We start from the raw sequence: 14,326 nt of genomic DNA, 5'->3' as shown, positions 1-14,326 counted from the left end.
GCAGCAGCGGCCGGCAGCTGCCCTCTGCCTGTGTGGAGGGCGCGCAGAGGGCTGCGTCCTCTTTAGGAGTGATGTGCTCAGAGGTTATTTTCCCTGCGCTACCCAGTAATGACGGCCCGCCTGGTGACCACACAGGCCACACAGCTGTGCCCCCAGGTCTGGGGCAGCGAGGGAGGCGTTAGGGAGGCTGGGAAAGTGGGCATCGCTCCCTCGTTGAACTCGCCAGGGCCGCTTCGGTTTGTTCTCGCTACCGGGAGTTATAATTTGGAGGTGTACGTGTGGTCTTTGGAACTGGGTCGTCTTGTACAGATGATGGAAAGCGGTCCAAACCTCCCTGTCGGTCGTCGAGAAGCTCCGTCCTCTGAGTGGAAAGGAACTTGCAGACATACTCGCGCCTGCGTGGCAGAGGCGCTTAAAGTGTGACTGGCGGTTAGAGCAGCCAACAGTCCAGACGCTAAAACTCCAGCACAGTCTTGTCTTTTGGAAAGAACCTCTTAAGTTGGCCATGCAGTGACTGAACAGCAAGAGGGGTACACTGGAGATGGGCTGTGCAGGTACCCCCCACCCCCGGAATCCGCTACCCCCTTCCCCTGCTTGGCACACTTCCGCCAGCCCGTCCTCCCCCCGCCGCCCCCCCCCCCCCCAATCAGGGAGTGGAGCTGGCTGGGCCCCCGCCTGAGGTGTGCTATGACGTCCAGTACCTCGCTGCTCTTAGTGGCCCTCTTCATCTGATTGTCACGCTGGTGGTGCTTTGGTCACATTCCAGGTGACAATTGTTTTAAGAAATCTCTTTTTTAAGACAACTGCAAAGAAAATAAGATGCCTGTATTCCCCATTCCAAGTTGGGACAGTGAGTTCCAGAGGAGGGCTGGCTTTGGAACACGGGGTGAGGGGAGGTTGGCATGAAGACAGGCAGCTTCATTACTGCCTGAGCCTGCCTCTGGCCATGGATGAGGACGCGTTACAGAACCAAGAGACCAGGGTGGGCGGCTCTCACCTGTAATCCTAGCTGCTCATGAGTCAGAGATGGAGAAGATGGCAGTTTGAGGCCAGCCTGTTGTTCAAAAAGCTTTTGAGACCCTGTCTCAGCCGATTAAAAAAAGCTGGGTGAGGAAGGAGGATTGTGGTCCACCTGACTAGGGAAAGTACAGACTTAAAAAATGACCGAGCACCCTCCCTTTCACCCCCGCTTCCTCATGGGGCCAGGAACGATTTCTCTTTCTTCTCTGTTTCCCCTAACTTCAGTCTGTGCTAAATGATGGAAGGGATGACAGTGGTTGAGACGCATTGTACTTATAACCTGACTTAGGAAATTGCAGCCTACTTAAAAATAATTTTTTTAAAAAAAGGAAGAGAAGAATAACAAAAAGGGCTGGGGGTGTGGCTCAAGTGGGTAGAGCACCTGACTAACCAGTGCGAGGCCTTGAGTTCAAACTCCACTTCTGTCCAGAATGTTTGGTAAAAGAACAAGAGTATTTGGTAAATGAAAAGAGAATGCATACATAATGACCCAGAGGTTCCCTCTGGGTATTAGCTTCTGCTCCTGCGACTCTAGGCCAGTCCTAGTGCTGACAGGTAGAGTGTGAGGTGGTTTGAGTATTTGACTCGGGTCTCTTGGAAGTTTCTATATTCCTTGAAGGTGGATTTGGTTAAAATGGGCAACCTTTGAATTACAGGGTGTGAGATTACCTCCCAAACTGAAGCCGAATGAAGCAGCCAACATCCAGCCTTCCTCCAAACGAGCCAGGTAGGAGCAGTAACCTCCATGTGTATGTTGCTTGTCCACTATGGCCTATCTGGAACCTTCTGGCAACTGGGGAAAGTCTCAAAGAATTTGCACAGCAAATAGGATTTAACAGGACTCACCTCTTCAAAACCTCCTTGCACCATGTCTCATTTACAGCTGCACAGTGAGTAGAGACATGGGATAATTAATGTATTTTAGTGGGGAGGGAGAAGAAGACCTATTTCTTTAAACAAAATGTATGAGAACTCCTTCCCTCCCCTGTGCGCGGCGCCACACACACACACACACACACACACACACACACACACACACACACACACACACACACACACACACACACACACACACACACACACACACACACACACACACACACACACACACACACACACACACACACACACACACACACACACACACACACACCCCAGACCTATTCCCTGCACACACACACACCAGCCCGTGTTGCTTTCCTCTCATTCTTTTTTAGTGTATATTCCATCATGGTATTGTGCACATGTATATGTTCTGTTCGAATCACAGTAGCCCTCTACTGTCCCTCCACCCTGTTAATGAGGTCCCTTACACTGTCTTCATGCACAGATGCAATGTATTTTGATAGGGTTGGCCCTCCATCTTTCTGTGTTCCTCTCCTTGGCTAAGCCCCTTCCCAGGCAGGCTCAGGTATAACCAAGCTCTGTGTGTGAAGATAAATGCATGTGTGTATGTGCACATAAATAGGTAAACATGTATGTACATGTTTTGTCTGTGTATGCTTTCAGAGTTTAGATTCCAAAATGAATGAAAACATGCAGGATTTGACTTTGAGTTTGGCATGTTGCACTCAATTTGGTGATCTCCTGTTCCATCCACCTCAGGAGCGTTCCTTCTGTTTCTTATTTCTTTTTTCTTTTTTTGGGTCCAGTCGTGGGGCCTGAACTCTGGGCCTGGGCGCTGTCCCTCAGCTCTTCAGCTCAAGGCTAGCGCTCTACTGTTTCTTGTTTAGAGCTTTATCAGTGGGCTCTTTAATTTGATCCGCAGCCTTTTCTGTGTCAGTTGAGATGATTGTGAGGTATTTGCCTTTGGTTCTGTTTATGCATAGTGTTACGTGCATTGATATTCATGTGTTGAATCAATCCTTAAACCCTACACTTAGGTTTGTTTTTGTTGGTGAAACGTACTTCTTATAGAAAACAAATTTAAAATCCAACTTACCATTTTGTTTCTTTTATTAGAGAGTTGAGACCACTAGCATCCTGTGTTGATGTTGAATGGTGTGAAGTGTTTCCTCTCATATTTGTCTTTATGATGCTACTTTACCCATGTCGTGCATTTATTCTTGCCTGTTTTTGTTTCTCTTGCTCTATGTGCAGCATTCCTTTCCGCATCTTGTGTAGTAATGGTTTTGTGCTCATGAGTTCCTTTAGCTTTTATCTTGGAAAGTTTTATTTCTCCTTCGATTATGAAGGTTGACAGTTGCTGTCTTTCAGGGCTTGGATTATGTTATGCCCTCCTTGGATTTAGTTTGTGTGGAGAAATCTGCTGATACTCTGTGGCTACCATTGTATATGATTTGTTTCTTCTCTTTTGCAGTTTGTGTTATGTTTTAACTCTAACATGTCTAGTGGTGTTCCTCTCTGCTCTTGCCTGTTTGGTGTTGTGTAAACTCCTCCACCTGGATGACTCTTACTCAAGGTTGGGGAAGTTTTCTGCTATTTTATTGAATAGGTTATATTTATTCCTTTAGTGTGCATCTCTTCTTCTGAATCCATGATTCATATGTTTTGTCTTTTGGTGGTGTCAGAAAGGTTCTATAATATTTTCTTAGTGTTTTTTCACTCTCTTTACTGATTGATCTAATTCTTCTGCTTTATTTTCAATCCGATTGCCCTATTTTCTACTTGTTCTGTTAGCTAAGATTTCAATGAGTTTTTAATTTGGGCAGTTGAGATATTTATTTCCAAGATTTCAATCTGATTTTTTTTCAAGATTTGTTTCTTTATCCAATTCCTTTTTTTAATATTATACATTATCTATTCCATTCAGCCATTTGAATTCTATTTGAGCTAGTCATGCGTTTGTGTCCTCTTTGAATTCATTCAACTTCTAGACATGGAACTATAAGTTCATCATTCTTTAATAAATTACTTTCTTTAGTTGTTGGTTTTTTTTTTTTTTTGGTCAGTCGTGGGGGCTGAACTCTGGGCCTGGATGCTGTCCCTCAGCTCTTCAACTAAAGGATAGCACTCTACCACTTAAGCTACAGCACCACTTCTGGCTTTTTTCTGCTTATGTGGTACTGAGGAATCGAATCCAGGGCCTCATGCATGCGAGGCAAGCACTCTACCAACTGAGCCAACGTCCCAACCCCTAGTTATTGTTGTTTTGAAATTAATTTCTTGGTCATGTAAGTCCATTATCTTGAGTTGTGACATGATTTTTCCATAATAAAGTCAGTACTATTTTGTGTGCCTTTGTTTGTAGGATTGAAGATCTGCCACCTCCCACTAAAAAACTCACACCAGAATTGACCCCTTTTGTGCTTTTTACTGGCTTTGAGCCTGTACACGTTCAACAGTATATTAAGGTAAAATTTTGTTTGTCTTTAAGAATTTTTAGCCATGTTCCTTTCTGTAAATGTTTATGCCGGCTATTTGTTAGGTGAACCTTCCATTAGGTTTTCCTACTTTTGACAGTGTTGTCACATGTTTGTGGTAATCGTGTCAGTGAGCCACTGCCTCGTTCGGTGTGCCATTTAATTCTTTGATGCTTGCACCATTAGTGTAATGTTCTGATTTCTGCATGTGAACATTTGCAAGCCAACGTGAATGTCATTTTTATAAATACCCTGGGGCTCACAAGGGGCTTTGCCTCTCGGGCGCTCTGCCCCAGAGTCTCCCCAGGCTGTGCTTTCTGGACCCTGGTGCACACACCCACGGCAGCCCTTGTAGTCAGGTCAGGTTTGGTGTGTTTATGTAGATGGTAACCGGAGCTGAATTGGAAGCACGCTTTTTGAAAGAGCATCACAAGGAATAGGGTATTTTGTTACTGAAGTTTTGTTAAATTAAGGCTGAATGAAATTAGATTTATACATTTTCTGCTCTAAATTTAGTACAGTGTAATTTTTTCTGCCTTCAAGGGCTGAGTACAGCTGTGAAGAGTGCTTTTCTGGGTTCTGTCTCTGTCCACTTTGGCGCTGTGGTTTTGTGCCCGTAGTCCGCAGCGGCACCACTGTGCTTTGGAATATGCCTAGAGCCACAGCACCGCACAGTCTGCTGTTTACTCTTCATTTTATTTTTTTTATTCCTAGAAATGAGTTACTGATGTTTTCAGAACCCAAACATTGATCATTGACTTGTTTAGTGCTAGGCAGAAATGCCCTGTGTGGCTTATCCTTTCCACTTTCCTCCTTCGGCTTTCCAGGTTTCCTTTGCTTTTCCTGCCACGGTTTGCAGGGCTGAGAACAGCGTGGGTCTGTGCTCACTGATGTGTGCTTCTCTCTCCAGAAGCTCTACATCCTGGGTGGGGAGGTGGCCGAGTCCACACAGAAGTGTACCCACCTCATCGCCAGCAAGGTGACGCGCACCGTGAAGTTCCTCACGGCCATCTCCGTGGTGAAGCACATCGTGACGCCCGAGTGGCTGGAGGAGTGCTTCAAGTGCCAGCGGTTCATCGGTGGGTACTGGGTATGGCGGCTTGGTGGTCCCAGTGCTGGTAGTGACCGTGCTGGGTATGGCGGCTTGGTGGTCCTAGCGCTTCATCGGTGGGTGCTGGGTATGGCAGCTTGGTGGTTCCAGCGCTTCATCGGTGGGTGCTGGGTATGGCGGCTTGGTGGTGCCAGCGCTTCATCGGTGGGTGCTGGGTATGGCGGCTTGGTGGTCCCAGCGTTGGTAGTGACCGTGCTGGGTGTGGCGGCTTGGTGGTCCCAGCGGTTCATCAGTGGGTGCTGGGTAATGGCGGCTTGGTAGTTCCAGCCCTAGTAGTGACCGTGCTGGGTAGTGATGGCAGTGTGGTCCCAGTGCTGGTAGTGACCGTGCTGGGGAGTGATGGTAGTGGTAGAAGTTGGACTTGTTTTTTGTCTGTCGTGGGGCTTGAACTCTGGGCCTGGGCGCTGTCCCTCAGCTCTTGAGCTCAAGGCTATAGCACTTGAGCCACAGTGCCACTTCCAGGTTTTTCTTTTGAATGGTTTATTGGAGAGAAGAGTCTCATGGACTTTCTTGCCTGGGCTGGCTTTGAACCATGATCCTCAGATCTCAGCCTCCTGAGTAGCTAGGATTACAGATGTGAGCCACTGGTGCCTGACTTTGAAGCTGGACTTTCATACCAAATAGGCTTTCAAATTCTCCTGGAAGCTAGGTCCAGTTACAGGCCAATACCACTTTTTTTTTTTAAAAACTATTTGGTAATTACTAATTTAAGTTTGAAAATTTATTTCCTAGCCCAATGACTTATTTGATTAACATCTTTACAAAGAATATGAAAGTTTTGGTAATTTGATTGGTACCAAGGGAAAACTTAATCATTGTGTTGTTCTTTGCTCTTTCCATTTTTTTTTTTTTTTGCTGGTCATGGGGCCTGAACTCAGGGCCTGCGCGTTGTCCCTCAGCTCTTCAGCTCAAGGCTAGCACTCTACCACTTGAGCCACAGCGCCACTTCTGGCTTTTTCTGCTTATGTGGTACTGAGGAATTGAACCCAGGGCCTCATGCATGCAAGGCAAGCACTCTACCCCTGAGCCACCTTCCCAGCCCCTGCTCTTTCCATTTTTGAACCAGGTCCTTGTGCTTGCTCAGTTTGCTTTCATGGCTAGTGTTCTACCACTTGAGCCATGCCTCCAGCCCAACTTTTTGCTTTTTTTTTTTTTTTTTGTATGTGTGTATGCCAATCTTGGGGCTAGAACTCAGGGCCCTCAAGGCTCTCCTTCTACATCTTTGCCAAACGGAAGGGCAGCAGGTTATTAAACAAGTTGGTTGCTGTGCCATCTGTGCTCTTTGTGCTTGGGAGAGGAAATGTTGTTTCCACGACTCAGTAAAGTTTGGTAAATTCAGCTTTTAACTACCACACTTGCACCTGATGGCCGTTCAGAAGCGGTGGTTCTAGGACTGGGTTTCCTGGCCCGTGTGGGGTCTGTGGGTGGCGGCACCATGGTTGGGTGAGGAGTTGCAAGTGTGGGCCAACCCCTAGCTCTCAGGGAAGCCTCTGCAAAGGACTAGTTACCACCGATGTGGACCGTTTTGGTCTGGTTGGTTTCGAGGGAAAGTAGCGGGGAGACAGTGTGCAGTTTGCAGAGGTACATGTAGCCAGTCCTAATGGCAGTGCCTCAGTGGGCGGGGTGGGCCGCGCCAGCGCCGTGTGTGGCTGAGCGCCCATGGTGTACATCTGCCCTCAGTGGGCAGGGTGGGCTGCGCCGGTGCCGTGTGTGGCTGAGCGCCCATGGTGTGCATCTGTGTTGGTGGGCAGGGTGGGCTGCGCCGGCGCCGTGTGTGCCTGAGCGCCCATGGTGTGCATCTGTGTCGGTGGGGAGGGTGGGCCACGTCGGCGCCGTGTGTGGCTGAGCGCCCATGGTGTGCATCTGTGTTGGTGGGCAGGGTGGGCTGCGCCGGTGCCATGTGTGGCTGAGCGCCCATGGTGTGCATCTGTGTTGGTGGGGAGGGTGGGCTGCGCCGGCGCCGTGTGTGCCTGAGCGCCCATGGTGTGCATCTGCGTCCTGTTTTCCAGATGAGCAGAACTATGTCCTCCGAGATGCTGAGGCGGAAGTCCTCTTCTCTTTCAGCCTGGAAGAGTCCTTGAAGCGAGCACACGTGTCTCCCCTTTTCAAGGTACTCTTGAGGTGTGGTGTGGTGGCCTGAGGGAGGGGCGGGTGATCGGACATCACACGTGCACCACCAGCTGCGCGCCCCCCCCCCCCGCCCCCCCCCCCCCGTGCTGGGCCGCCTCGGTCGCTGCTCCGAGGCCTGCCTCCGGACAGTGCAGGAGACGAGACCCCTGCAGAGCTGGTCCTCACTGAATGTGAGGAAGTGGGTGCAGAGACCGGCCAGGTGCCCAGGTGTGGGCACTGGAGCACTCTGCTCGCTCTCCACCGGAGAAAATGTTCATTCAGCGTTTCATAAATAATTCAGGACTAAAGATTCAAAAATATTTCTTAGATTTGAGACTTAAAGGGTTTTTTCCTTTTTTTTTTTTTGGGTCCGGTTGTGGGGCCTGAACTCTGGGCCTGGGCGCTGTCCCTCAGCTCGTCAGCTCAAGGCTAGCGCTCTACCACTTGAGCCACAGCGCCACTTCCGGCTTTTTTCTTTTTGCTTATGTGGTGCTGGGGAATCGAACCCAGGGCCTCATGCATTGCAAGGCAAGCGCTCTACCACTGAGCTACCTTCCCAGCCCCCTTTTTTTTTTTTGTTTGGTATCACAGCTAAGTAAATCATTAAGGGTAATCTGTTCTTTGAACTTTTTAAATGTTGGATTAGTAATGAGAAGTGACTTGTAATACTGAGTTACGATGCATTTTACTTAAAATGGTCCAATTTTTCTAAGAGCTTAGCTCTTTATGAGCAATTTAAAGCACAATATATGTAGGAACAAGCTCATTAGAGAACTTTTTTGGCAGTTTGAATTCAGAGAGTACTCTACCACTTGAGCCATGGTTCCATCCCTGCTCTCAAGCTGGCCTTGGACCCTGGTCTTCCGCTCTCAGCCTCCTGAAAAGTGAATCGGCATGAGCCATTAGTGCCTGGCTGAGATTTACATCTTAAGCATCGATACCATTTTCTATTCTTTTCAAGTTCAAAGAATGAAGACAAGATAAAAACAGGAAAAGGGATGCAGGTCAGGACTGGTACTGGGTCAGTTTGTTGCTTGGCAGAGAAATACGTTAAATATAGTGCTGATTTACAGATCTTACTGAAATTGTGAAAGGTGTTATGTGCTTGCTTTAGCCACAAAGCACTCCATTTTGTTTAGGAATGTGAGATCTGAGTGCTTGTCTTTCCATGGGTACACATCTGGTTTTAGTTTCTCTAAGCCTACTCTGGGGTTACTGTGGGAAGTACTGCTATCTTTCTGATTTCAGGAAACTAGGCCTCAAACCCTCTAGTAATTACTATTGAGGAAGACTGCCTTCCTGATGTCAGGAAACTGGACTGTGTGTATGTGTGCTGGCCCTAGAATTCAGGGCCTTGGTACTGTCCCTGAGATTTTTTTGCTCAAGGCTGGTGCTCTACTACTTGAGCCACAGCCCTAATGCCAGCTTTTTGTTGGAAGTCTTATGAACTTTGCTGCTCAGCCTAACTTTAAACCTCAATCCTCAAATTTCAGCCTCCCGAATAGCTAGGATTACAGGTATGAGCCACCAGTGCCTGGCTTAGACATTTCTGGTTAAAGTCTCAGAGTAAGAGCTATGAAAGTTACGCTAAATGTTGAAGCCACTTGACAAAACATCGGGTGCGTCTGTGTTCCTGTATTTCAGGCGAAGTATTTTTACATCACGCCTGGCATCTGCCCCAGCCTTTCGACAATGAAAGCCATCGTGGAGTGTGCTGGGGGGAAAGTTCTGTCCAAGCAGCCATCTTTCCGGAAGCTCATGGAGCATAAGCAGAACAAGGTGGGAAAGGGGCGGTAGAGACCTGGGCTCATACTGACGCCAGTGCTGGCCACTAAAACTCGCTGTCTTCTCCTCAGAGCCTGTCGGAAATCATTTTAATATCCTGCGAGAATGACCTGCATTTGTGCCGAGAGTATTTTGCCAGGGGAATAGGTATGGCTTCCCAGTCCTGCTGCATGCTTGCCTGCATTCACACCTACGCACCTACTGTAACAGGTGCACTTACTTTGTGTGCACACATACACTCAGCATATATGCACTCCTACCATGTACGCACACACACATTCACCATCATGCATATGTACATTCACCACACATACTCACTGTGCAGGAATACACACACATTCTCTTTATATGCACGCACATTCGCTGCATATGCACACACATGTTCACTGTGTACATACATTCACTCTGCACACATGCAGTCACCATATATTCACATACTGTATGCACACGTGCATGGGCCGAATGTGCACACATTCACAATGTGCATGTATACACTCACTGTGTATGCGTGCACGTACCACCCATGCCAGTGCATTGCCACGTACCTATGTGCACACTCACTATATATGTGCACGCTCACTATATATGTGCATGCTCACTGTATATACACCCACATTTGTTGCGCATGCATGCACACACCACACATACACATGTGTACACACAGCGCGCGTGCTCATCGTTGCGTTTGGCTTTCCCCATTCAGATGTTCACAATGCTGAGTTTGTTCTGACTGGAGTGCTCACACAGACGCTGGACTATGAATCATATCCTTTTGAAGGGTGGCTGTGGAGGCTGACATCAGCCAGCGCCGGCCGGGGTTGCCAGCCCCTTTCCTGCTCTTGGTGTGTGTCCCTGCGGCTTGCAGCCCTGGCTCCTCAGAATAGTGAGGCAACACTAGGTCAGGAGGTGACCCCATGGGCCTCGGCACCGTTTTGTTGAGGGTGTTCGAATGACCACTCAGATTGCAGAAGTAAGTATCTGACGTAGGTGCTTCTTTTCACCAACTTGTTCTCAAGTTTGTATTTTCTAAGTGAGATTTAGATTCTGTGTAGTCTGCTCTGAGCTTTGAGCTGGAGCTAAGACACAGTCATGGTGGGTAGATAATACAGCAGCAGGCACTCACAGGAAACCGGGACATTCTAATTAATTCACTCCTTTGCTAACCAGTCCTAGGGCTTGAACACAGGGCTTCATGCTCTTATTTGACCTTTTTTGCCCAAGGTTCTGCCACTAGTGCCACATCTTCACTTTTGCCATTTTGCTAGTTAATTGGAGAGAAGAGTCTTGGACTTTCCTGCCTGGGCTGGCTGGCTCTAAACCTCAATCCTCAGATCTCAGGCTCCTCAGTAGCTAGGATTACAGGCGTGAGCCACCAGAGCCTGGCTTAAAGTAGTTGTTCTCATGTGTGGGCTGCCCCAGAGTGAAGCAGAGTAGGCCCCACAAATCCTGCCCCCAGCTTCCCACTAGAGACCCCTCTGTAGTGGTTATGGAGTGTGCCTGTGGCAGAGCTAGGATCAGGTGAGATCTGCCGCCCGACCTCTGTAGCACTCAGGCGAGGACCGGTAGGTTTGTGTCTGCATGGGAGCATGGGCGGCAGAGATGAGGATGGGGCGCGCACCTGGCTGCCTCACCTTTACCCCTCTTGACGGCGATGGCCTGGAAGCGTGAGGGGCACTGAGGCAAGGCGGGAGAGCTCGCCAGGTACACAGGGAGGAAGGAGCCCCAGTCAGGGGGCCTGTGTGGCCACATTAGATCTCCCGCGGGACTTCCTGCTGGCCTCGGGCAGCGCTTCAGCTCTACAGATGTGCTGTGTTTGATTTTTACACAGAATATTCTGTGACTTCTACAGATTTTTATTTATGAAAGCCTCTTGTGTTTCAGATTAATTTTTTTTTGTCCATCATGGGGCTCAAACTCTGGGCCTGGGCGCTGTCCCTGAGGTCTTCAGCTCAAGGCAAGCACTCTACCACTTGAGCCACAGTGCCACTTTGGGTTTCCTAGTGGTTAATTGTAGATGAGAGTCTCACGGTCTTTCCTGCTGGGCTGGCTTTGAACTGCGATCCTCAGATCTCAGCGTCCTGAGTAGCTAGGATTGCAGGCGTGAGCCACTCCTGCTTTACTTGTACCCATACTTGGGCATGAAGTCAGGGCTTATGCAATGTCCCTTAGCTTTTTCTCCTTAAGGCTGGTACTCTACCACTTGAGTCACAGTTCCTCTTCCAGTTTTTTGGTAGTTAATTGGAGATATAGAGTCTCACAGACATTCCTGCCCAAGCTGGCTTTGAATTGCAGTCTTCAGATCTCAGCGTTCTGAATAATTAGGATTACAGATGTGTGCCCAGCCTACACTCACTTTTAAGAAGCTCCATGTAGGGGCTAGGAAGGTGGCTCAGTGGTAGAGTGCTTGCCTTGCATGCATGAGGCCCTGGGTTTAATTCCTCAGCACCACATAAACAGGAAAAGCTGGAAGTGGCGCTGTGGCTCAAGTGCTAGAACACTAGTCTTAAACTGAAGAGATGAGGGACCAGGGCCCAGGCCCAGAGTTCAGGCACCATAACCGACAAAAAAAAAAAAAAGCAACTCCATGCACGATCTGTGGGTGTGAGTGAGGGGCTTTTTCTCATGCTTGGATCCTAGCACCATCCTGGTGCACGTGACTCCATGCAGACAAGCTTGTGGTAGCCAGTGCTTCCCAGGCTGTGGGGAGAGTTCAATCCTGTGCTGGGTCCTGCAAGTGTGAACCCCGAGTCTGGGAAGCGCCTGGGCATGTTAGCAGTGAGACTCCTGCTGTTACCGGCTGTCTGGCCGGGGGCTGGGTTCCCCTGGGCAGGCTCAGCGAGCCTCAATGCGCACGGCAACCCAGGGCCCCATGAGCACCTCGGGCAGGAGCAGCTGGCGCTTGTGGGTGGAGGAGGAAATGCAGTTTTCCAGAGTGGTGCCTAAGACAGGCTGGCTTCCCAGGTTCCTCTGTGCCTTGAGATTGAACGCTATTCTCCTCAACAAGCTCACATATAAATTCAACTGATGGCTGCGTGCCTGCTGGGGCCCAGGCGGTGGAGCGCGGCCAGCCCCGACTCCTCCCGCTCTTGTTTTCCCGCTGCTCCCAGGACCAGACGCGGCGCAAGCAGGGGAACAGCTGTACACTTACACTGCATCCTGTTGAGGTGTGCGCCTATTCTGAAGAGACACAAATTATGTTGTGTACGATAGGGGTTTTATGAGCCCACATTAGGTCTTACTCATTTGCCAGGCTTTTAAATGTTTTCACAGAATCATGTGAGCTTCAGCTACAAATAAAGTGGTGTAAATAAAGATCTTGCTATCTAAATTATGGATGTTAAAGACATAAGATGTTTTATACTTTGAGTATTTTTATTTCTTATACTCTTTTCTTTTATATTGACCTCTTACCCACATTTTAAATAAATGTACTTTGAACTTCACCTAGACTGGAATGCTCCATGTCCTTCCAGGGTTTTTCGTGACCTGGTGATTTGCGCCAAACTGAATCGATCACATTTGAAGCAACCTCAAGATGAATTATTTTCCAGCAGATTTTCTCCTGAAGAGACAACGTCCAGAAGGCCCTCTCTTTTTGTTTTTGTTTTCCTCTTCTCTTTCCTTTTCTTTCTCTTTTTCCCTCCTTCCTTTTGTCCTTCCCTTCCTCTCTCTCTTCCTTCCTCTTCTTCCTCCCTCCTTCCCTTATTTATATTCCTGTGCTGGTTCTAGGGCTTAAACTCTGGGTGCTGTCCCTGAGGTTTTTGTTTTTGCTTGAGGCTAGCGCTTTACCGCTTGGCTTTTTTGGGTGGTTGATTGAAGAAGAGTCGCATGGACTTTCCTGCCCGGGCTGTCTTCAGACCTTGCTCCTCAGATCTCAGCTAAGATCAGAGGCATGAGCCACCAGCTTGCTGGGTGTCAACCGCCATGTTCCTCCTAACTTCCCAGCAGGCTGAGATCCAGAGGGTCACACTTTGAGGCCAGCTTGAACAGAACATCTACAACTCCCTTTCCAAAATAACCATAACCCAATGGTAGAGCACCAGCCTCAATCAGGAAAGCAAGGGAGTGAGTGTGAGGCTCCGAGTTCAGTACCTTCAGTACCAACTGAGATGGGAGGAAGGAATAGAAATAATGAATGGGACAAAACTTGTAAGCCAGCAGATTGACATCAGCATCAGTAGGAACTTCTAAATTATGATGATTGAAATGCACAGCTTGCTAGGTGCTTCTCAGGGTCTTGAAGGAAACAGCACAAGTAACAGGAACATTTGTGATACCATAAACAAAACTCCTTAGGAACAGGAGGGGAGATCCTTCCCTCTAAGGACAGAGGAAGCCAGTGAATGGCGATAGTAGATGGGCCGGTGTCGGGTCCTCCTGGGTTGGGGACACCATTAGGAGACCTGAGGGCTACCCAAGCATGCTACAGGCGAAGCCCCGTCCCCATGGAGCCCCTCGGGAATACCCATCCTGAGCTGTGTGGAAACCCAGGATCCTGAGTGGCCTAAATCATATTTTAAAAAGAACCCCTCAATTTCTCATCTCAAAGCTTTCTGCAGAAGTGCCGCAGTCAAAGCAGTGGTGGCTGACATACAGACAGACTGGATGAGACCCAGACCCTGGCAGTAAACGCTTGTGGAGGTGTGGGGTGTTTCATGTGGACGAGGGGCTGAGCCCCATGGGGAAGAGGACGGTCTTCAACAAAGGGCATCTCCACCTGCAGAGGTGAGCTCTTAATGCCATGTGTAAGAACGGGAAATGGGTGACAGGTTCCAAGGCAGAACCTGCTTGCGGGGCAGGCACGGGGGAAGTTCTGTGCTGCTGGTGTGGCAGAGGCAGTGGCTGCAGCATTGCTCCTTGTTGCAGCAAGATGGCAAGCAAAACGTGACATGGGAAAGCCCTGGGACACATCACAGCGACACACGGGACAGCCCTGGGACACGTCACAGCGACACACGGGACAGCCCTGTGACACGTC

General features: G+C 48.8%; 1 protein-coding gene across 1 annotated transcript in view; it reads left to right on the top strand.

The window, feature by feature from the left end:
• Positions 1 to 12,797, top strand: part of Paxip1 (PAX interacting protein 1) — a 46,839-nt gene extending 34,042 nt beyond the window's left edge. The window contains exons 14-21 of the mRNA XM_042677249.1: positions 1,677 to 1,747; positions 4,232 to 4,334; positions 5,254 to 5,422; positions 7,464 to 7,564; positions 9,208 to 9,342; positions 9,420 to 9,495; positions 10,052 to 10,112; positions 12,358 to 12,797. Coding sequence (XP_042533183.1) covers positions 1,677 to 1,747; positions 4,232 to 4,334; positions 5,254 to 5,422; positions 7,464 to 7,564; positions 9,208 to 9,342; positions 9,420 to 9,495; positions 10,052 to 10,112; positions 12,358 to 12,373 — 732 coding nt within the window. The 3' untranslated portion in view covers positions 12,374 to 12,797. The remainder of the gene's footprint in view (positions 1 to 1,676; positions 1,748 to 4,231; positions 4,335 to 5,253; positions 5,423 to 7,463; positions 7,565 to 9,207; positions 9,343 to 9,419; positions 9,496 to 10,051; positions 10,113 to 12,357) is intronic.
• The last annotated feature ends 1,529 nt before the right edge of the window (positions 12,798 to 14,326 follow it).

This window comes from Dipodomys spectabilis, unplaced genomic scaffold (genome assembly GCF_019054845.1).
Source record: "Dipodomys spectabilis isolate Male_0828 unplaced genomic scaffold, ASM1905484v1 ptg000034l, whole genome shotgun sequence".
Lineage (NCBI taxonomy): Eukaryota > Metazoa > Chordata > Mammalia > Rodentia > Heteromyidae > Dipodomys > Dipodomys spectabilis.
Note: the sequence above shows the minus strand (reverse complement) of the source record. Positions and strands in the feature narration are given on the sequence as shown.